The sequence below is a fragment of the Pipistrellus hanaki genome (genome assembly GCF_964339955.1).
Source record: "Pipistrellus hanaki genome assembly, chromosome: X".
Classification (NCBI taxonomy): domain Eukaryota; kingdom Metazoa; phylum Chordata; class Mammalia; order Chiroptera; family Vespertilionidae; genus Pipistrellus; species Pipistrellus hanaki.
This window is the reverse complement of record NC_140524.1, coordinates 65191475-65215736: the sequence shown is the minus strand read 5'-3', so window position 1 is coordinate 65215736 and position 24262 is coordinate 65191475. Positions and strand designations below refer to the sequence as shown.

General features: G+C 39.0%; 1 protein-coding gene across 3 annotated transcripts in view; it reads right to left on the bottom strand.

Moving 5' to 3' along the window:
* ZDHHC15 (zDHHC palmitoyltransferase 15) overlaps positions 1–24262 on the bottom strand; it is a gene marked incomplete at its 5' end in the record, with an annotated part of 235674 nt that overhangs the window by 91006 nt on the left and 120406 nt on the right. For all 3 annotated transcript variants that reach the window (XR_014793696.1, XM_084869722.1, XM_084869723.1), the window contains 3 exons: positions 13748–13874; positions 15463–15595; positions 23994–24114. Coding sequence is in view for 2 of the 3 variants with exons in the window: in XM_084869722.1 (XP_084725848.1) it covers positions 13748–13874; positions 15463–15595; positions 23994–24114 (381 nt within the window). The remainder of the gene's footprint in view (positions 1–13747; positions 13875–15462; positions 15596–23993; positions 24115–24262) is intronic.

The following is a 24262-nucleotide window of genomic DNA, read 5'->3' as shown; positions in this document are numbered from 1 at the left end:
AGTAGAGCACTACCTTTCATCATTTTGGATATTTTAGGCCAACCCCTTCTGGCCTTCAAAGTTTCTGTTGAAAAATCAGTTGACAGTTTTATGAAAGCTCCATTTTAGGTAACTAACTAACTTTCTTGGTGGTTTTAAGATTCACCCTGTCTTTAACCTTTGTCATTTTACTTATGGTGCATCTTCATATGGGCTTCTCTGGGTTCCTCTTGTTTGGTAATCTCTGCACTTCTTGGACATGTATGTCTTATTTTGCCGCATTAGGGAAGTTTTCACTCATCATTTCTTCAAATAGATTTCAATACCTTGCTCTCACTCTTTTTTTTTTTTCTTGTACTCCTATGATGCAAATATTGGTATTCTTGATACTGCTCTGAAGTTTCCTTAAACTATCCTCATTTATTTTCTTTTTTTATTTTTGCTGTGCTGATAGGGCATTTCCCACTGCCTTGTTTTCTAAATCACTGATTTAATTCCCAGCTTCATCTAATATACTAGTCTTTATTTTGGTTTATCATTTCTTTGTTGTTGTTAATCCTCACCTAAGGATATTTTTTCCATTGACTTTTAGAGAGAATGGAAGGGAGGAAGAGAGATACAGAGAGAAAAACATTGCTGTAAGAGGGACAAATCTATTGGATGTCTCCCACACGTGCCCTGACTTAGGCCAGGGATGGACCTGCAACTGAGGTATGCGCCTTTAGCCCAAGACCCTTTGGTCTCCAGGCCTACATTCTAACCACTGAGCAAACCAGCCAGGACCCTTCTGGTTTATTCTTTTTTTGAAATCTCTATTGTTTTGGATTTTTATTTTTGCACTAGAAGTTATTTTAAAAAAAAATCTTTATTGTTTAACAATAAAATAAAATAATCTTTATTGTTTAAAGTATTACATATATCCCATTCTCCTCCCCCCCATTGACTTCTCCCACCCCACCTCTAACCCCCACCCCTGGCCTTCAGAACCCAATTGTCTGTGTCCATGGGTTATGCATATATGCATTAGAGTTCATTAGTTGATCTCTTCCCCCTTCCCCGAAGTCTTCCCTGCCTTCTCTCTGAGGTTTGACAGTCTGTTCAATGCTTTTATGTCTCTGGGTGTATTTTTGTTCATCAGTTTATATTATTCATTAGATTCTACATGTGAGTAAGATCATGTGATACTTATCTTTCTGTGACTGGCTTATTTCATTTACCATAATGCTCTCTAAGTCCATCCATGCTTGTGCAAATAGTAGAGGTTCTTTCTTTTTTTTATAGCCGGGGGTAATATTCCATTTTATAGATATACCACATTTCTTAATCCACTCATTTGCTGATGGGCAAGTAAGCGGTTTCCAAATCTTAACTATTGTAAATTGCCATTATGAACATAGGGATGCACATAGTCTCTGATTGGTTTTTAAGATTTCTTAGGATGTATTACTAGAAGTAGGATCACTGAGTCAAATGAAAGTTCCATTTTTAATTTTTTGAGGAAACTTCATCCTGTTTTCCACAGAGGCTGTACCAGTCTACATTACCACCAGCAGTGGACCAGAGTTCCCTTTTCCCCACATCCTCGCCAACACTTGTTTGTTGATTTGTTGATGATAGCCATTCTAACAAGTGTGAGGTGCTACCTCATTATCTTTTTAATTTGCATTTCTTGGGTGATTAGTGACTTTGAGCATTTGTTCATGTCTCTTGGCCTTATATGTCCACTTTGGAGAAGTTGGCATTTAGGTCCTTTGCCCATTTTTTTTACTTGGATTTGTTAAGTTGTATGAGTTCCCTATAAAATTTGGAGGTTAAATCATTATCCAATGTATCATTGCCAAATATGTTCTGCCATGCAGTATGCTCTCTTATTATTTTGTTGATGGTTTCTTTTGCTGTGCAGAAGCTTTTTATTTGGATGTAGTCCCATTTATTTATTTTCTCCTTAGTTTCCATTGTCCTAGAATATGTATGGTAAACATATTGATGTGAAAGATGCCTGGTATTTTGCTGCCAATGATTTCCTCTAGGACTTTTAGAGTATCACATCTTACATTTCAGTCTTTTATCCATTTTGAGTTTATTTTTATGTTTGGTGTAAGTTGATAGTACACTTTCATTTTTTAGCATGTACCTGTCCAATTATCCCAGCACCATTTATTGAAGAGATTATCTTAACTCTATTGTATGCTCTTGCCTCATTTGTCAAATATTAATTGAGCATAATGGCTTGGGATGATTTCTGGGTTCTCTGTTATATTCCATTGGTATATATGCCTGTTCTTGTACCAGTACAAGGCTGTTTTGAGTACAGTGGGTTTATATTATAGTATAACTTGATATCTGGTATTGTAATCTTTCCAACTTTGTTCTTCTTTCTCAATATTGCTGCAGCTATTCGGGGTCTTTATTGATTCTATATGAATTTTTGGCGAGTTTGTTCTAGATCTGTGAAATATGCTGTTGGTAATTTAATAAGGATTGGATTAAATCTGTAGATTGCTTTAGATAGTATGGACATTTTAATGATATTGATTCTACCAATCCATGAACAAAGTATGTTATTCCACTTGTTTATGTCTTCTACATCTATTTTTTTTAATGTCCTGTAGTTTTCTGAGTACAGGTCTTTTACCACCTTGGTTAAGTTTATTCATAAGTCTCTTAATGTTTTGTAGCAATGGCAAATGGGATTGATTTTTTTAGTTTCTCTTTCTGAGAGTTCATTATTGGTATATTAAAATACCATTGATTTCTTGGTGTTACATCCTGCTACATTGTCAAATTTGTTTATTAAGCCTAGTAGTTTTTTTATGGAGTCTTTAGGGTTTTTTATGAACAATATCATGTCATTTGTGAATAATGGCAGCTTTACTTCTTTTCAAATTTGGATGCCTTTTATTTCTTCTTCTTGTCTGATTGTTATGCCTAGCACTTCCAGTATTATGTTGAATGGGAGTGGCGAAGTGGGCATCCCTGTTTTGTTCCTATTCTTAAGGGAAATTTTTTAGTTTTTGCCCATTGTGTATGATGATGGCTGTTGGTTTGTCATATAAGGCCTTCATAATGTTGAGGTATACTCCCCCTATTCCCACGTTGCTTAGAGTTTTTATTTTAAAAAGGTGTTGAATTTTGTCAAATGCGTTTTCTGCATCAATTGATATGATCATGTGCTTTTTATTTTTCAATTTGTTTATGTGTTGTATCACACTTATTGATTTGTGGATACTGTACCAGACTTGCATCTCTGGAATAAATCCCACTCGGTCATGGTGTATGATCTTTCTAAGGTATTACTGGATCCGATTTGCTAAAAAAATTTTGCAGATTTTAGCATCTATGTTAATAAAGAATATTAGCCTGTGATTCTCTTCCTCTTTAGTGTCTTTACCTGGTTTGGGGATTACGGTAATTCTGGCTTAATAGAAATAGACTGTAAGTGTTCCTTCCTCTTGAATTTTTTGGAACAGTTTGGAAAATAGGTGTTAATTTTTCTTTGATTGTTTCGCAAAACTGCCCTGTGAAGCCCTGTGGACCAGGGCTTTTGTTTGCTGAAAGTATTTTTTTTTTAATTATTGCCACAATTTCTTAAGTATTGTTGGTCTAGTCATATTTTCTGATTCTTCCTGATTGACTTTTGGAAGGCTGTATTTTTCTATAAATATGTCTATTTCATACAGGTTGTCCATTTTGCATTTTGTTGGAATAGAGTTGTTTACATAGCATTTTTTATGATCCCTTCTGTCATTATTTCTTCATATAGGTTTTTCATTCCTTGCCTCTCTTTCTCTTCTATTTTAATATAATAAATCTTTATTGTTCAGATTATCACAATTGTTCCTTTTATCCCCCCATAGCTCCCCTCCACCAGGTTCTTACCCCACCCTCTGCCCTTACCTCACCCCCCCCCCCCACTGTCCACATCCATAGGTGTACACTTTTTGTCAAGTCTGTTCTCACATCCCCCTTTCCCCCCAAGATCAGTCCACTCCCTTTCTGTGCCCCTCATTCTATTATATTCACCAGTTGATACTGTTCATCAGATTTTTTTTATTCCCTTGATTTTTAGAATCACTTGTTGATAGATACGTATTTGTTGTTCATAATTTTTATCTTTATCTTTTTCTTCTTCTTCCTCTCCTTAAAGAATATCTTGCAGCATTTCATATAATACTGGTTTGGTGCTGATGAACTCCTTTAGCTTTTTCTTATCTGTGAAACTCTTTATCTGCCCTTCAATTCTGAATGATAGCTTTTCTGGGTAGAGTAATCTTGGTTGTAGGTTCTTGCTATTCATCACTTTGAATATTTCTTGCCACTCCCATCTGGCCTGCATAGTTTCTGTTGAGAAATCAGCTGACAATCATATGGGTGCTCCCTTGTAGGTAACTGTTTTTTCTCTTGCTGCTTTTAATATTCTCTCTTTGTCTTTTGCTCTTGGCATTTTAATTATCATGTGTCTTGGTGTGGTCCTCTTTGGATTCCTTTTGTTTGGGATTCTCTGTGCTTCCTTGACTTGTAAGTCTATTTCTTTCACCAGGAGGGGGAAGTTTTTGGTCATTATTTCTTCAAATAGGTTTTCAATATCTTGCTCTCTCTCTTCTTCTGGGACCCACATAATTCTGATGTTGGTGCACTTAAAATTGTTCCAGAGGCTCCTTACACTATCTTCATATTTTTGGATTCTTTTTTCTTTTTGCTTTTCTGGTTGAGTGTTTTTTGCTTTTTTGTATTTCAAATATTTTACTTGAATCTTGTGGTCCTCTAGTCTGCTGGTAGGTCTTTGTATAATATTTTTTTATTTCAATCAGCTTATGATTAATTTCTAGTTGGTCCTTTTTCATATCCTTGAGGGTATCCCTAAATTTATCGGCCTTTTCTAAAAAATTCTTGAAAAATCTTATAACTGTGATTTTGAACTCTATATTCAGTCGTTTGCTTTCCTCCATTTCTTTCATTTGTGATCTGTTTCTTTGTCTCCACATTTTTGCGGCTTCCCTGAGTTGGTAGAGTAGCTTTGTGTACTAGGTGTCCTATAGGGCCCAGTGGCTCAGCCTCCCCAGTTACCTGAGGTGAACACTCTTGGTGCACCCCTTTGTGGGCTGTGTGCACAGTCTTGTAGTTATCTCTTGATTGTTGTTGGTATCACTGGGAGGAATTGACCTCCAGGCCAATTGGCTGTGAGGATCAACTGTGTCTATGCTGGGAGTACTTCTATGCTGCAGACACCCTTATGAGACAAGACTTGCAAAATTTCAAAAGCCTCTGTGCTCAGCTTGGATGGGGCGGAGTCTCAGGGCAGAGCAGACAGCCTTGACTTTCCATCAGTCCTGTCCTGTGAGGCCCCAGGGTCTCAGTGTCCCTCAGTAATTGCTTCAAGCACCTCTGAGAGAAAGCCACCCTCGAGTTTCACCCGCTGCCAGATAGTACAGTTTCTCCCTCAATGAGTCTGGGTTCCCAGAGTCTTGCCCAGAACTGGAGTTCACTGCAATCAGGAGTTCATCTTCCTCCCGCTTGAGAAGGCCAGCCACACACTCAGCAGTCAGTCCTCTGTGCGCACACGCCTCTGGACCTCTGCCTTCCAGAGCTCCCCTAAGTCTTGGTGTGCTTTTCTCTTTTCCTGACAGTCCAGATTCCTTGTGTATGAGTCTGGGTCCCCAGGGTCTTGCCTGGAACTGGAATTCAGCACAGTTAGGAGCTTCCATCTCCCTCCCGCTTGAGAAAGCCACCACCCACTCAGCCGCCAGTCCTCTCTGTGCCCACATTTCCATACCTCAGCCTTTTGCAGCTCCTCTGAGTCTCAATGTGCTTTTCTCTTTCCTGCTAGTTGTATAATTTCCACTCAGCCAGCTTTCCTGTGGTTCTGAATGATGTCCATTTTGTCTTTTGGCTGTAGTTTTGAAATTGCTGTGTGAAGCAACAGTTCAGGTATTTACCTATACCAACATTTTGGTTTCTCCCTTTTGGTTTGTTTTTTGAGTGAAGTTTGCAGTGCTATGAACTTTCACTGTGTCCAATAGACTTTTCATTGTTGGTGTTTTCATTGTTACTTGTTTCCAGGATGTTTTTTTAATTTCTCATTTGATCTCTTTGGTAATTTATTATTTAATAGCATGCTATTTAGCCTCCATGTGTTTGACTGCTTTTGAGTATTTTATTGTAGTTTATTTCTAATTTTATACCATTTTTTATCTGAGAAGATGCTTGATATAATTTCAATCTTCTTGAATTTGTAAAGGCTGTGTCCAAACATGTAATCTATGTTTGAAAATGTCCCATGTGCACTGAAGAAGAATGTATATTCCATAACTTTGGAGTGAAATGTTCTGAAGATGTCTATTTGTTCCATATGTTCAACTGTGCCATTTAAGATTGCTGTTTCCTTATTGATTTTTTATCCAGAAGATTTATGCAGTGATGTTAATGTGGTATTAAAGTCCCTTACTATGAATATATTACTGTAGCTCTCTCCCTTAATATCTTCCAGAAGTTTTTTTTTTTTTAATGTGTTTGAATGATCTGGCATTGGGTGCATGTATGTTTATTAGAGTTATAGCCTCTTGTTTTATCAATTCCTTTGGCATTATGAGGAGGCCTTCCCTATATATCTTATTATGGTCTTCACTTTGAGGCTTATTTTGTCAGATAAAAGTATTGCTGCCCCAGGTTTTTGGGTGTTGTGTGTTTGTTTGTTTGTTTTTGTTTTTGTTTTTGTTTTTCCATTTCCATTTGCCTGAAGAAGTTTCTTCATCCCTTCACTTTCAATCTGTGTGAGTCCTTTGTTAAGAAGTGTGTCTCTTGTAGACAGCATATACATGGGTCATGCTTTCTTATCCATTCATCTATGTCTTTTGATTGGAGCATTTGATCAATTTACACTTAACGTTATTATTGAGAGTTACTTGTTTCTTCCCATTATGTTCTTTATGCCTGCTTTTCTTCTTCCCTTTATATTTCCTCATTATACAACAGTCCCTTTAGCATTTCTTGCATTGCTGGTTTGGTGGTATTAAACTCCTTTACTTTTTTTATTTTTTGTCTGTGAAGCTCCTGATTTCACCTTCAATTTTGAATGATAGATTTGCTGGATAGAGTAATCGTGGGATAAGTCCCTTGCTTTTCAACACTTTGAATACTTCATGCCATTCTCTCTGGCCTGATCTATTTCCTTTGAGAATCAGCTGATAATCTAATGGGAGATCTCGTGTAGGTAATTTCCTGTGTTTCCCTTGCAGCCTTTAAGATTTTTTCTTTGTCTTATGTTTGCCAGTTTATTTTTTTTTTATTTTTATTTATTTATTATTATTTTTTTTTTAGGATGTTTTCCAGGTTGAACTTTTTTTTTTTTTAATAAATTTTTATTGTTCATATTATTACAAGTGTTCCTTTCCCCCCCCTTCCCACCCCACCCTCTGCCCTTTCCCCACTCCCCATTGTCCTCATCCATAGGTGCACAGTTTATGTTCAGTCTCTTCCCACATTCCCCTCTCCCCTTTTCCCCAAGAATCATCAGTTCACTCCCCTTCCATACCTCTGATTCTATTATATTCAACAGTTAATATTGTTCATCAGATTTTTTTTTTTTAATTTCCTTGGTTTTTAGATTCACTTGTTGATAGTTACGTATTTGTTGTTCATAATTTTTATCTTTATTTACTTTCTCTTCTGAAAGAACCCCCTTCAGCAATTCATATAATTCTGGTTTGGTGGTGATGAACTCCTTTAGCTTTTTTTTATTAGTGAAGCTCTTTATCTGACCTTCGATTCTGAGTGATAGCTTTGCTGGGTAGAGTATTTTTGGCTGTAGGTTCTTGCTATTCATCACCTTGAATATTTCTTGCCATTCCCGTCTGGCCTGCATGGTTTCTGTTGAGAAATCAGCTGACAATCGTATAGGTGCTCCTTTATAGGTAACCACCTGCTTAGCTCTTGCTGCTTTTAATATTCTCTCTTTGTCCTTTGCTCTTGGAATCTTAATTATGATTTGTCTTGGTGTGGTCCTCTTTGGATTCCTCTTATTTGGAGTTCTGTGTGCTTCCTGGACTTGTAAGTCCAATTCTTTCCCCAGGTGGGGGAAGTTTTCTGTCACTATTTCTTTCAGTATGTTTTCGATATCTTGCCCTCTCTCATCTTCTGGGACCCCCATGATTCTGATGTTGGATCGTTTGAAGTTGTCCCAGAGGTTTCTTACATTATCTTCAATTTTCTGGATTCTCTTGCCTTCTAGCTTCTGCAGAGGAGTGTCTTCTGGCTCTTTATGTTCCAAATCTTTGACTTGATTCTTGCGATCTTCTATTCTGTTTTTAGGACTCTGTAGAATATTTTTTATTTCAGACAATGTATTCTTTATTTCTTGTTGATCCCTTAGCATTTCTTGTTGATCCCTTTTCATATCCTCACAGGTCTCATTTATTTTATCGGCCTTTTCTAGGAGTCTCTTGAAAAACCCTATAAGTGTGGTTTTGAACTCTATATCCAGTCGCTTTTTGTCCTCCATTTCTTTCCTTTGTGATCTATTTGGTTTAGGCATTTTCGCAGGCAGCTTTTCTGATGGGGCGGAGTTTCAGGGTGGAGCCTACAGCCTTGGCTTCTGTCAGCCCCGCCCTATGCGACTCCTGAGACTCAGGGTCCTTCAGTACTTGTTGCAAGCGCCTCTGAGAGAAAGGTGCCCTCGATTTTCGCCTGCTACCAAACAGTGTAAGCTCTCCCGCAATGGGCCCGAAACTGGGGTTCAGTTCAGTTCGAAGTGGAGTTGGAGGTGGCGTTCAGAGCAGTCTGGAGCCTGTCTCCTTCCCGCCAGGGCAGTCCTACGGCACAGCCGGCCGGCCCTTCTCTGCGCGCTGTGTGCGCGCCTCTGGGACCTCCTTTCGCTGCTTCCCCGAGTACCGCCTTACAGCCCAGCTCCCTCTGGATGAGCCTGGGTCCCCAGGGTCTGGCCTAGAACGGGGGTTCAGAGCAGTTGGGAGCCCAGCACAGTCGGAGTGTTTATCTCCTTCCCGCTAGGGAACGCCAGCCAGGCACTCGGCCTCCCTCCTCTCCGGCTCCGTCCTCTCCGCGCGCCGCGTGTCTCCGTACCTTGGGCTTTTACAGCTCCTCCGCGCTTCCTTCTGGTTTTCTCCTTGCTTCTCGTTGTAGAATTTCCAGTCAGTTGACTTTCCTGTAGTTCTGGGTAATGTCCATTTTATATTTTAGTTGTATTTTATTGAAATTGTTGCGTGCGGCTGCGGCTAGGTGCCTACCCGAGCAGCCATCTTGGATTCTCTCATGTTTGCCAGTTTAATTATGCTGTGTCTTGGTGTAAGACTTTTTGCATTTATCTTGATTGGTCCTCTCTGTGCTTCTTGGACTTGTGTGACTGTATTCTTGCCCAAGTCAGGAAAGTTTTCTGTCATTATTTCTTTAAACAGAGTTTCTATTCCTTGATCATCTTCTTCTCTTTCTGACACCCATATTATGAGGATATTGTATTGTGTCATGTTGTCCCAAAGCTCCTTTAGATTCTCCTCCTGCTTTTTAATTTATTTTTTCTATTGCTACTCTGCTTGGGTGTTTTTTCTACCTTGTCTTTTAAGTTGCTGAATTGATCCCCAAATTGTTCTAGTTTACTGATGAAACCTTCCATTGTATTCGTTATTGCAGCTCTATCATTCTTCACTTCCTCTTGATTCTTGTTCATCGTATATTTCTCATTCAGCTCCTTATAATTCTCATTGTGTTGCTTGTAATTCTCAGTCAGATGTTTGAGCATCCTTATAACCATTACTCTGAATTATTTCTCTGACAAATTACTTGCCTCCATTTTTATTTAGTTCTTTTTCTGGTGATTCCTTCTTTTCTTTCATTTGGGGATTGTTCCTTTTTCTCCCCATTTTTTCTTTCCCTTTGTATTTGTTTTTATGTCTTAGATCAAACTGCTAAGCCACACAGATTTTTGGGGGTCATCCTATGTAGTAGGTGTTCTGTGGGACCCAGTGGTGCAGCCTCAGATCTCCTGATCTGGGTGTTCTAAGAAAGCCCATTACTTGAGTTATTTGGGTTCTCCTAATGTAGTAGGGACTTGAATGTTATTGTACTGTTCATGGATGGAGTATCCTCATAGATTGGCAGACTATGTGGTTTAGCTCCAAACTTGTCATGCAAGCTGTTGTGGATGTGCTCAGGGTCCTGGCTCCCATAGTAATAGCTGCTTGTAAAGTCACACTGGCATATGACTTACTGTGCTGTCCTGGAACATGCTTCTGGAATGGTGTGCATCTCTGGGACTCACTATGAGGTCCCGGAGCCCATGGTGGGGTGGCACATGACTCTTCCAATCATTGCAGGGGGTTCTGGAGCCTTCAGCCAGGGTGGTGTGCTGCTCTGCAGCAACCCACTGTAGGAGTCATGGGGCCTTCAGCCAGTGCTTAATTTCTGACTGGTCCTTTTTCATGCCTTTGAAATTCTCACTCAGATCCTTGAAAGTCTCACAAAGTCCCTTGAAGCTCTTATTGAGGCTCTCATTAAGATCCTTGAGCAACCTTATCACCACTGTTTTGAACTCTGTATCCATTTCATTTATTTCTTTTTCTGAAGATTTCTTCTGGTCTTTCATTTGTGACATATTTATTTTTCTCTGTATATTGGCTACTTTCCTGTGTCTGTTTCTATGCATTAGGTAGAGTTGCTATGTCTCCTGGAATTGGTAGAATGGCCTTGTGTAGCAGGTGCCCTGTAGGGCCCAGTGGCTTGGTCTCCCCAGTCACCTGAGCTGGGCATTCTAGGTGTGCCCCTGTTTATGTTATGTGTACAGACTTGTTGTAGTTGACCCTTCATTGCTGTTGGTATCACTGGGAAGAGTTGATCTCCAGGCCAATTGGCTGTGAGGATCAGCTGCATTTACAGTGGAAGAGCTGCTGTGTAGGAGACACCCATATGGAGCAGGACTTGCTACAATGAGGCTTTGGTGATCACTGAGCCTGCCCCTTGAGTGTGCCATTTGTGGATGTGTAGGGTTATAATCTGGTATGGTCTGAAGTTGTCCACCAGGTGCACTGACTCAAGTCAGCCACTTGCTGGCACCACTGGGAGGAGCTACAGAGCGATCTTCAGATAGCTGCTATTTGTATTGGGCTTAGAAGTGCTCAGGTGAAGCCAAGTTGTGAAGCAAAGTACACTGTTGTAGTGCCAGGTCTTAGACCTCTTATGGATAGGTATGGGGTATGCTGATGCCAGCTGATGCTTGTTTGAAATATTTCAGGAAATTTTCAGGCCTGAGCCAGGATAGGCCTTTCCTATGGAAAAGCCATTGCAAGCCACTTTGGCGGGGCTGCAAGTTGGATGGGGTGGGGTTTCAGGGATTCACCAGTGTGGAGGGAGCTGTGTGAGCCACACTGATGGAAACTCAGATATGGCTGCAAGTCAGCTCTGTGGTGGGGGAGATCCCAGCACAAGAACAATGATCTCTGTGAGTACTCCCATCTTGGAGAAAGCCGTCCCTGAGTTTCTGCCCAATGCCAGACAATCCAGTTCCCCTTCATATGTCCCTGGTTCCTCCAATGCTGCCACTCTGTGCTGGAGATCAGACAGAGTAGGACCCTATAAATTCATGCACTGGCCCTGTAAGAGGAACTGCCTAGGACTCCAGTAGCCTCCTTGTCACTCAGCCACAATCCCTGCCGGTTTTTATAGCCTGAAGTTATGGGGACTTCTCTTTTCAGCTCTGGAAACCTGGGCTGGGGGTCTGGTGTGGGGCTAAGACCCCTTGCTTCTCATGGGAGGCCTCTGAACTTGATATATCACTCCTGATTTTAAAAATCACCACAGGTGGTTGTCAGATCAGCCTGTTCAGTGCCTCTGACCCTCCTACCAGACTTGTTGTGTTTTGTTCTTATCTAGTTGTAGAACTTCCATTCATCCAGATTTCAGGCAATTCTGAATGATGGTTGTTCTTCATTTTAGTTGTAATTTTGCTGTGGTTGTGGGAGGCAGTAGTACCAGCATTTACTTACACTGCCATCTTGCTTCTCTGGTTTATTTTTTATTCCAGATAATGCATTCTTCATTTCTGACTTATTTTTAATGGTTTATTATGGTTTTCAAATATATTTCCTTTCTCTATGTTCATATTTTCACTGAGATAATGTATTCTTAGCCTTAGTTCCTTAAATATCCTTATAACCCATGTTTTAAACTCTGTATTTGATAGATTGCTTGCCTCCATTTCATTTAATTCTTTTCCTGAAAATTTCCCCTGCTCTTGCTTTGGGACTAGTTTCTGTGTCTCCTCATTTTGGCTCCCTCTCTGGGTTTGTTTCCATGTATGAGGTAGATCTGCTATATATACCAGTCTTGGAAGAGTGATCTTATATAGTATGTGTCATGTGGAGCCCAGTGATGTAGTCTCCTTGGTCACTTGAGTCAGGTACTCCTGGAGGGTCTTTTGTGTGGTTTGTGTGTACACTCCTATTATAGTTGATCCTTGACTGCTCTTGGCCTATGAGTAGGTGTGGTTGACACAAAGGTTGACTCGCTATGAGGCTTGGCCAGGATCATAGTGTATGAGCTGTTGTATTTGGGCTGACCCCACGGAGCAGGGTTTACCCCATTGGTGCTCCACTAACTGCTGAGACCACCCTTTAGGTATGTTGTTTGTGAAGCCAATTTGATGGTGTTCTTTTGTGGTCTGAACCTGGTTGCTGGGTATGTTTGTTCTGTAGCTTCTTTTGATGGGCTCTGGTGCAAGCCCAGCTCAGCCTCTGACTGTGTTCCCCTAGGACCACCTGTTAGAAACTACAAAGTGATGTATGATTGGTACTTGCCTACACTGTTCCCAGAGTCACATGAGAGATGCCATGCTACCTAGGCGAGCTGACACCAGTTCTAGGACTTAGACCACTCAGAAAGAGGCACCAGTTACACAAAGGCCAGTAGTCACCTGCCTGGGGCTTGTGGAGCTTTGAGAGTTTTTAAGAGTCTTCAGCATGGGCTATAATCCACTGCCTATAAGAAACAAGTGCTGAAAGATACTCAGGTAGTGCTGAAATTGGATAGGGTGGGGTCCCAGGGAGTCACCAGGGTTTGACCAGGGGTTTTCACCCAGTTAATGCAAATTCTTATTTGGTGCCTGACTGCAACTGCGGTCAGTGTGGGGAAAGGGCTCAACAAAGGAACAATAGTGGCTGCCCTTCAAGCTCTTGCCTTGAAGCCAAACAATTCAGTTTATCCCCATGTGTCCCTGATACATTTTTAACTGCTATCTCTTCACTCAAGCTTAGGATGAGTTTTTGTGACTGAGTCGGACTCAGGACCTTTAAGAAAATGCCTGGGTCTATAGCAATCCTCCATCTCATCTATACAGAATCACCACTGATTTTCACAGCTTAAAATATAATAAGCATTTCCCTTATTGTGACATAGTCTTTATAACCATTATCTTTATATATATATATTCATTCTCATATTGTCAGACTTTAAGTTGTATACTAATTATTGCTGTGGCAAATATTTTTGTATCTAGACAATGGCTTTGTAGATTCTTAGGATTTTAAAATGCATATTACAAAAATCATTTATAAAAAAGTGGTACCAGTTTACACTCACAAAAGAAAAATGGCATAAGAATGCCTATTTTATCATACATTTACCTCCTGATTTGTCTTTGCTAACTTAGAAATGAAAAACATAAATTTTACATTGAACTGATACCTGCTGCATTTTACAATAAAAATTGAATCTGTTACTTCAAGGTATGGTCCAACATCAACTTATTTTAGTGGTAATAATTACCTACCTGGACCCAATAGGTATTAACCAGAACTTCTTGTTGTCTCCAAACACCTGCTGGATGTTTTTGATGAAGCCAAGGTTGAACCCATTTTTCTTTGGACCACTTATAAACACTGGAGTACAGAAGGCCTCTGGGACATATAGGGGAGTTAAATATAAAAGAGGAAGAAAACAATAAAGGGGGGGAAAGTTTCAGGAAAGTCATGTTTTTACAGTTCTCCATGAATGCAACTTGATTTTATGATACTTTTCTGCTGTGGTAGCATGGGATTTTCATTCTTATTTACTTAGTAAAGACTATTTTAACCACTTAACGCAAAGTAAGTTTGTTATTAAATACAAAGAATTGGTACTCTCGTTTATTTTTTTTTAAGGCAGAAAAATGCATGATGGTAGAAAAATTAAGCAGCCATGGGCATAATATATATATATTTTAGTGCTTCATGTAAGGAGTAAAATAATAGATTTAACAGCACTTTATTTAAATCTTATTGGCAACAACAGCCAAATGGTCTCCATCTTTAGAACTGGGACCAAAGCAATAACATAAAGATATAGTAATAACATAGATTTGATTTTGAAACATTTCAGGAATGAAAATGTTCACACTGTAAGAAGCTGAATTTTACTCCAGAAAAAAATTTGAATGGGTGAACTATAATCAGACTTAAAGACTAAGAAGAATTTAACCATATTAGTGCATATTATATTTATACACATTTATTCCATTAAGCAAATACTTTCACTGATGGGCTCTCTGGCTGCATCTGGTCATTTCCTACTTGTTCTTTGTTTTCAGACTCTTTTATCATGAATCTTTTAGTTCTTTTCTACTTTGCAGCATGTCTAAACCAAAAGTGCTAATCTACCATACTAATAACTAAGTGCTACATATATATTTGGTTTGGAAAATGAGTGCAAATGCCTTCTTACCTGTTCGTGTAATTAGCAAATGAGTTTAAAAAGTATAATGGATTTTGTACTAAACTTTCTCCAAATCTATTTTAGCTAAACATTCAACATTTTGACATTTTCTCTTCACTTATCCTGAGTTGATTTGCATACAATGTAAATATTTTGTTTACCATAGATTAAAAAAATTTTACACTGGGATCCATCAGAAATATAGTTCTTCAAACAACAGACCAAAGTATAGTATAATAGACAGAAAAAGTTAATTTATTATATTCATTTTCTAGTAACTCACTTGTTCAATCTGTTCATCTCCACCCACAGTCCCTACACAGCTCCTTTGATGATTGTAGATATTCAATTTTTTTTTTTGGCTTGAATTCTTTCTTAGGACTCTATTTTTATATGTGCTCATTAAGTTAGATTCTTCTATCTTTATTGACCTTTACCTCCAACTTCTGGTATTTCTTCTGTACTGATTCTTTCCTTCATTTCCTCATGTGAACACATAAAAATTCCAAGCTGTAAATCTAGAGAGCTATTACCTAAAATGAACTATAAAGAACTATGGACATTTTTTGTTTTGTGTGAGGTTTCATTCACTAATGTTCTCCTCCCTATGTAAGTTTCATTCACCATGGCTCTCCTGTTTGGTAAAACTTGTTTGCATTTATCTCAATAGGGGGCAAATGAATGTCACTGCAGCTAAAATGCTTCACTGGAAGCTTTTCGCTTTCTTGGGGTTAATCCACAGATCACTATGATATACATTAAAATTATTTTTGTAGTCTTAATATCCCATCTTACCTAAGGTGGTTTTGTTTCTGCTGACAAGCCAACAATGGTAACCAAAGAGAATCACAAGGCTGACAAAAAACATGCAGGCCACAAATAGGAGAAAAAGGACATGGAACTTAGAGCGAACACTGGGTAATTCCCCCTAGAAAAGAAATAATAAACAGAAACAAAATATTAAAGTTGTAAGGCTTGGCTAGTTTTTCTATAAAGGTTAGTAATCTTTCATATGCTTAAAATGTCTAGCTGTAACTAAAAAGTAGATTTTGTAAAATTTGTAAAAACTTTCTTTTGATGACCATGCCTCTTATAGATATGCTTTCTGCTTGCAAAGCCTAAAATGGATTCTTGCTTAAGTGTAGGTCACTGTAAAATAGAGTATATAGTGTACCAATTAGAAAAAGATAATGTATAAAGAGTATACTTAGTCCTTAATTGGTAAGCTATGTCTTAGTTTTATAATTAGTTTCTAAATTATGAATCACTGACTAGAGGTAATTTTGAGATCATATTGTCTCAAGGTGGGTTACTCTGGGATACTTTATATGTCATATTTCCTTTGACGCATATGTATGTTTTAAAATGTCATGATGGTATATGTAGGAAGTTAAAACACATAGGAAGAATTTTTAAAATGTTTTGCTTATAAGTTATGAACTGGTTTTAAAGCTACTACAAATTTTGTATGGTTGTGTGTGGTGAAGTATTGTACAATGTGCTCATATATTACATACTGTAAAATTACTGTTTAGACAGTAAAATTATGCAGATTTGAAAGGTAATTTAAAAGCAAGTAGCTAAATATTTTTATAGTTAGCTGTGACATCTTATTCTCCATGTGTCACCAGTTTTTTGTTTTTTTTAAATATGCAACCCTAGATCAAAATGAATTTTCTAAAGTTCTATAGCATGCACAGCTCATAACATTTTGTCCTCTCTAGGTAATCTTAGAAAAAAATTTCAATTTTGGAGTGAGAAATTATGGTAATGACTTTTTTTTATCCCCTCCTTTTCTTGCTGGTCATTGTTTGGGCTTGATGAATTGTTTTGAAATATTTACAAATGATCTCAAGTGACAAAGTTAAAGCTAATTCTCAAAGTGGACCTTACATTTTGATCTGATTCTACTCTAGCTTAGAAAAAGAAAGTTAAGGTTGGGAAAAACTTGGCAAATTTAGATAGTTCTGATTTATTTCTTCTCTTAGAGGAAATTTTTATTCAGTTAGATGTGAAGAAATATTGGGAATCTTCCTGTGTGTGTTTGAAGGCTAAAGATAAAGGAAAGTAAGCCAGTGACATGCTTTCATATGAGGGGTGGACTGGGTGAAAATTGCATAAAATTTGCTACCTTTTGAAGTGATTGTTCTTGGCCTAAGCATCCAAACTGAATTTGATTGGTTTTTGTTTGTTTTATTTTGAATTTATAGGAAACAAATATATCAGTTTGAAGGGTTTTTACCGGGCTGGGTTTTTATTTCACATCTCTATTTTTTAAATACGTTTTTTAAAATCTTTTAAAACTCATTTATTTTAATTTTTACCTTTTATGTTTAAATGGGAAATAGAGAAACCAAGATGGCGGCCTAGGTAAGCACCTAAAGCTGCCGCCTTACACAACAATTTCAAAACCACAACTAAAAGACAGAACAGACATCATCCAAAACCACAAGAAAGCTGGTGGAATGGAAAATCTACAACTAGAAAGAAGGAGAGAGGCTCACGGATCAGATTGGGAGCCACAAAGTGCTGAAGTAGGGAGACTCGTGAACAGAGAGGAAGTGTTGCCAAATGCCTGGCTGGCGGGACGGGAAAGGAAGTCCCCGATTGCACTGAACCCTTTCCGACTGCACTGAACCCCAACCCTGGCCAAAACCCTGTGGACCCAGGCTCATACAGGTGGAGTCCAGACTATAGAGAGAGGTACCTGGAGACTCAGAGACTGGGAGACTGAGGGAGCCAGGAGCCAAGGCAGGTAGGTCTACAGTCGCGCGAGTGAGTGCGCACAGAGAGGTTTGACCATGGAAGTTGCCGTGGCCTCTCCATAGTGGAAGGAGTCAGAAGCTTCAGACTACAGAGACCCAACCCAATTCCGGGCAAGCCCCTGGGGCACCCATGCTCTTGCACAGGGAATCTGGACAGTAAGGTGGAAAATCAGGGGAGCTGCGGAAGGCAGAAGTCTGAGGCTCGTGCACAAGGGCAGGGCTGACGGGAAGCCAAGATTGTTGGCTCAGCCCTTAGACTCTGCCCTATCCAAGCTGAGCACAGAGGCTTTTGCAAGTCTGATCCTATAAGACTGTCTCCAATATAGAAGGTATCCCAGAGTAGACACAGCTGATACTCACATCCAATGGGCCTGGAGGTCAATTCCTCCCAGTGATACCAACAACAATCAAGACTGAACTACAAGGCTGTATACACAGTACACAAAGGGGAGCACCAAGAGTGTCTACCTCAGGTAACTGGGGAGGCTGACCCACTGAGCCATATAGGACACCAAACACACAAAGCCATCCTACCAACTCTGGGAAGCAGCGAAAATGCCAAGACAAGGAAATGGATCTCAAACAAAAGAGATGGAGGAGAAAAGAAAGAGTGGATATAGAGTTCAAAACCACGGTTATAAAGTTTTTCAAGAATTTCCTAGAAAAGGCCAATAAATTTAATGAGACCCAACTAGAAACTAAACATACACTGACTAAAATAAAAAATATTATACAGAGATGCAACAGCAGACTGGAGGAACATAAGAATCAAGTCAAAGATTTGGAATATAAAGAGCCAAAGGACACTCCTCTGGAGAAGCAAGAGAAGAGAATCCAGAAAGTTGAAGATAGTGTAAGCAGCCCCTGGGACAACTTAAGCGAACCAACATCAGAATTATGGGGGTGCCAGAAGAAGAGAGAGTGCAAGATACTGAAAAACTATTTGAAGAAATAGTGACTGAAAACTTCCCCACCTGGTGAAAGAAATAGACTTACAAGTACAAGAAGCACACAGACCCCAAACAAGAGGAATCTAAAGAGGACCAACCAAGACACATCATAATTAAAATGCCATGGGCAAAAGACAAAGAGAGAATCTTACAAGCAGCAAGAGAAAAGCAGTTGGTTACCTATAAGGGAGCACCCATAGGACTATAAGCTGATTTCTCAACAGAAACTATGCAGGCCAGAAGGGAGTGGCAAGAAATACTCAAAGTGATGAATAGCGAGAACCTACAACCAAGATTACTCTACCCAGCAAAGTTATCATTCAGAATTGAAGGGCAGATAAAGAGCTTCACAGATAAGAAAAAGCTAGAGGAGTTCATCACCGCCAAACCAAAATCATATTATATGAAATGCTGAAAGGTATTCTTTAAGAAGAGGAAGAAGAAAAAAGATAAAAATTATGATCAACAAATACATATATATCAACAAGTAAATCTAAAAATCAAGTGAATTAAAAATCGGAGGAACAGAATAAACTGGTGAATATAATAGAATCAGGGGCAAAGAAAGGGAGTGGATTGATAATTATCATAGGTAAAGGGGTTTGGGGTTCAGGAAGAGACTGGATTAAAATCGTACACCTATGGATGAGGACAATGGCGGGGAGGGGAGTTAAGGGCAGACGAGACGGTGGGGCGGGAACCGGGTGGGAGGGAGCTATGGGGCGGGGGGGGGGGGAGAGAAACAATTGTAATAATCTGAGCAATAAGTATTTATTTAAAAAAGTTTTAAATAAATAAATGGGAAATAAATAACTGTGCAAGAGGAATTTATATAAAGTCAGTTCACACCCTGGGTGACAGAGCTGAAAATCTTTCTCTGCTCTAATTACTCTTACAGAACTCTCTTATGTCTGCCAAATCATATCTACTGTATTGTCTCTTGATAAAGTACTTAATATTTAACTTTTTTGTTAGAAGATGATGGCCTTATGTTTAAAATTAACTTCTCAGAAGATAACCAAGCTAAATTACTCTAAGTAATAACCATCAAAAACATTTCAGGGGAATACTAGTGGAATAATATGTATTTTATTGGTTCTAAAATAATTCATATCCTCTATGAAGAGATACATGACCCAGAATGGGAGATGTAAGTTACTAATTTTTCCTAACAAAGTAGCTACTCTTTAAAGTTATTATTAATAGGAAAGATATAATGTGGTGATCTTCTGAATTCTTCATTCTAAATGTGCTAGAGCTTTTCCACAGCAGGACTATAATGGACAGTAAGATATGGTACCATGTTTAAGATCAGTGGAAGGAAGAATGGGCTTTGAGTCAGATTCAAATCCTGACTTTGAAACTTATAAGCTGGGTGATCCCTAGCATGTTACCTAACTACTATGAGCCTCAGTTTTATCATCTTTAAATGAGACTAACGATTCCTACTTTGTCTACTTCGCAAGGCTGTGGTGAGGATAAAATGAAATAATAGATATAAAAGTGCTTTGAAAATAGTAAAGTACCATACAAATAGATGTTGCTGTTCTTAGGAGCACATCTAGCTTTCTTGATACGTAGCTTTTAAAATAAATGTCAGCTGAAACTGGTTTGCTCAGTGGATAGAGTGTCAGCCTGCGGACTGAAGGGTCCCCGGTTTGATTCCTGTCAAGGGCATGTACATGGCTGCGGGCACATCCCCGGTAGGGGGTGTGCAGGAGGCAGCTGGTCGATGTTTCTCTCTCATCGACGTTTCTAGCTCTCTATCCCTCTTCCTTCCTCTCTGTAAAAAATCAATAAAATATATATTTTTTAAAATAAAATAAAATAAATGTCAGATAAATGTTCAGGTTGGCATGGTGATTGTGAGGGGAAGGGAGGTGAATGGCAACAGAAGAGGGTATAGAGGGATAAATAGTAATGGAAAAAATAAAATAAAGAAACATAATAAATGGCAGTGTTTATATTTAATTTTAAGGGAGACTAAATTTACACTGAGAAAGCCATCTCTAGCCCACATCAAAGTGCTCTCTGGCTAGGGAAACTGAAAAGAAGCATTTCTCTGAATGTTCTTTTCATTATGAGGGCAAGACAAAATAAGTTTAATTGCCTTTCTCTTGTATGTCAGGCATAAGCTAGTATATTGTGGAGAAGAAATGAGGGCATAGGAAAGGACAAGTCTATGTTTATTCCTGATGTTGCTTGTGAATACTGACATATTTCTGGTGATTGATTCATGTCCCACTATTATCTTTCAAGAGTTAAAAAAAAAAAAAAAAAAAAAAAAAAAAAAAAAAAAAAAAAAACAACAACAACAACGCATATGCATGATTGCTGGTTGACATTTTGTATTTGGTTATTGGCTGTCTAGGAGGCCAAAGGCAAAATGTGTAAAATGTAACATTGTTTAGTCGGTTATAAGAATAAAGAGTGATTCTTTTTTTTATTATTATATTGTATTGATTTTTTACAGAGAGGAAGGGAGAGAGATAAAGAGCTAGAAACGTCGATGAGAGAGAAACATCGACCAGCTGCCTCTTGCACACCCCCTACCGGGGATGTGCCCGCAATCAATGTACATGCCCCTGACCGGAATCGAACCTGGGACCTTTCAGTCCGCAGGCCGACGCTCTACCACTGAGCCAAACTGGCTTCAGCTAAAGAGTGATTCTTAAACAGTAGTCTACTGTGATAAGGTCCAATAAAGTCATTAGTGAAGACCAAGGCTGACATTTTGCCTAATGAATTGGATGCAGTTATTTTCTTTATTTTCACAGTAGTAGCACAATGTGTGAATAAAATGGCAAACATATCATAGAAACCTGAGCAATAGGTAAGAGATCATGTGTTGTAGAAAGGGACCAATGAAGAAACACCAAGATGGTGAAGCATTTTATATCTGGGGAAAATACAAAATTAATGAGAAAACTTTATTTCTGTTTATATTTTTGTATCATGTACACTGATACAAGAGTTGAAGATTCCAGCTGAAACCGGTTTGGCTCAGTGGTAGAGCGTCGGTCTGCGGACTGAAAGGTCCCAGGTTCGATTCCGGTCAAGGGCATGTACATTGGTTGCGGGCACATCCCCGGTAGGGGGTGTGCAAGAGGCAGCTGGTCAATGTTTCTCTCTCCTCGACGTTTCTAGCTCTCTATCTCTCTCTCTGCCTCTCTGTAAAAAAATCAATAAAATATATATTTTTTAAAAAAGCATTGAAGATTTCTTTATCCATTATATTATTTCTGATTCTTAATATTATTAAATATCTGAATTGATTAAGCAAGTGGAAGGAAGAATGGAAAGCAAATCCTAATATATCAAAATCCTGGGTTGTAATGACCAGTAACATCAGGGGGCTGACCAACCAGAAGTCAGTGGTGGCCCACCCCCAAGCAAGCAGTAAGGGGCAATCAGGCAGGCAGGCAGGCAGAGGAGTTAGGGGTGATCAGGTAGACAGACCAGTGGTTAGGAGTGATCAGGTAGGTAGGAATGCAATTAGGAGAGATCAGGTAGGCAGACAGCCCCTCCGGACTGGCCCTGCCCCCAAGCAAGCAGTTAGGGACAATCAGGCAGGCAAGCAGAGTAGTTAGGGGTGATCAGGTAGGCAGACCTGCGGTTAGGGTTAATCAGGTAGGTAGGCAAGCAGTTAGGGGTGATCAGATAGGCAGACAGCCCCTCACAGGGCTGGCCCCACCCCCCAGCAAAGAAAGAGGGAGCCTAGGCCAGCCAAGCCATTGCACCCCAGACTGTTGCCTGCAGAGGGAGACTACCAGTGGCAAGGGATGGGGGGGGGGGGGCAGTGCTGCACAGATGGCAAGCAGTGGAAGCGGCGGAGGTGGGGCCAGCTGCCTGCAGTCCCAGAAGGAAAGCCCCAATAGGCCCTGATCTCAGGCCAGTTCTAGGGACCCTAGCCAAGGGGTCCCGGATTGTGAGAGGGTGCAGGTTGGGCACGAATTTTCCTGCACTGGGCCTCTAGTATCACTATAATTTTCTACACTAATAGGGATAAATCTCAGCTACCTAGAATCTCACTGCTGTGCCTTTCTCTCCCCTCGCTCCTGGTTTATTATTATATAATCTATATTCTGGTCACAGGATTCTTTCCCTGCTGCTTTACCTCTCTACTTGAGGTAAGATATTCCTATTGTACAGGCTCTTGTGCAATTCCTAAAATAATAACTAGTACTACCTCTGCCTACTTCTGTCTCTTGTTATTCAAGTTCAGGTGGGACAATTCTCTTCATGGAACATTATGATATCTTAGTAATTATAGTAGAGTTGTAGGGAGGTAATGTTTTCTGGAGTCCATTGGCATGAAATAAAACAAAATATTTTGTTATATTGCTGCCAGAACCGGTACACATATGTAAACTAAAAATCTACATTCAATTATTTTGGAAATAGATGGGTTATGATGGATAACTTCAAGTAGAAGAAAGATGAAAGTAGAATTTCTTTATATTTCATTATAATTATAAGAATCATATTTAGGCCGAAACCGGTTTGGCTCAGTGGTAGAGCGTCGGTCTGCAGACTGAAAGGTCCCGGGTTCGATTCCGGTCAAGGGCATGTACCTTGGTTGCGGGCACATCCCCGGTAGAGGGTGTGCAAGAGGCAGCTGGTGGATGTTTCTCTCTCCTCGACGTTTCTAGCTTTCTATCTCTCTCCTTTCCTCTCTGTAAAATATCAATAAAATATATATTTTTTAAAAAGAATCATATTTTGAAAGGCAGAGTATTTCCAACAACTGTTTCACTTGATTTTGTTAATGAGCCTGTGAATCAAGTAACAGAGCCAATATTAGAATCCCAGTGTTTGTTATACAAAGTTCAAATAAAACTCCTCATTTCATTTTGGCAATATGTGAAGTTAAGTTAATGTATCTTGCTTTCCCTGTAGGAATTTTGCAACTCTCCTTTAAACAAGTAATTAGAAAGTATTTTCTAACAATGAGGAAGTACTTTGTTACCCCTTTTCTTATGAAACTAAGGATGTAGAATTTGTTTCAACATTTGTCAAGTCTATAATTGATAATATTTTACTTTTTAAAGCTTAACTAAAGAAGTACATTGTAAAGAATCAAGAGGTTAGGTTCTTGAAGGCCTTAAAAAGATTCTCATATGTGACAGGAACTTTTAAAAGAGGAATATTTAGCCGAAACTGGTTTGGCTCAATGGATAGAGCGTCGGCTTGGGGACTGAAAGGTCCCAGGTTCGATTCCGGTCAAGGGCATGTACCTTGGTTGCGGGCATATCCCCAGTAGGGGGTGTGCAAGAGGCGGCTGATCGATGACTCTCACATTGATGTTTCTAACTCTCTATCTCTCTCCCTTCCTCTCTGTACAAAATCAATAAAATATATTTAAAAAAAAAATAAATAAATAAATAAATAAATAAATAAATAAATAAAAGAGGAATCTTTAAATAGCAGCTCTTGAATCTCAGAATATTCAGCATGGGAAACTAGCTTTTGGTGCTTTCCTTTGTGGTTATTTCCATATTAGTTATTTTAAAATGTAATAAAAGATAAGGTAAAGAATGTCACAGCCTTGAGTATGTGTCTGTTTGTGTGATTTAGGGGGAGGCAAGGAACTCAAGATTTTTTAACTTACTCTCCAGTATTTGATGAAATAGCTGAAGACTGTTGTAGCAATGTACAGGCAGTAGAGAACAGAATAACCTAAGAACTGAAGGAAGAATTTATAGTTGGAAAATCCAATGCAATTATTAACCCTAAAAAAAGAAAAAAGAAAAACTATTTTGAAATCAGGACCCATTTATTGAGAGCACACTGATACATAGTGAATTAAGCAATGGAAGTATGTTACTCCTACTGTTTCATTATGTGTTGTGTAGAAATTCAATGGAAATAAAACTCCCA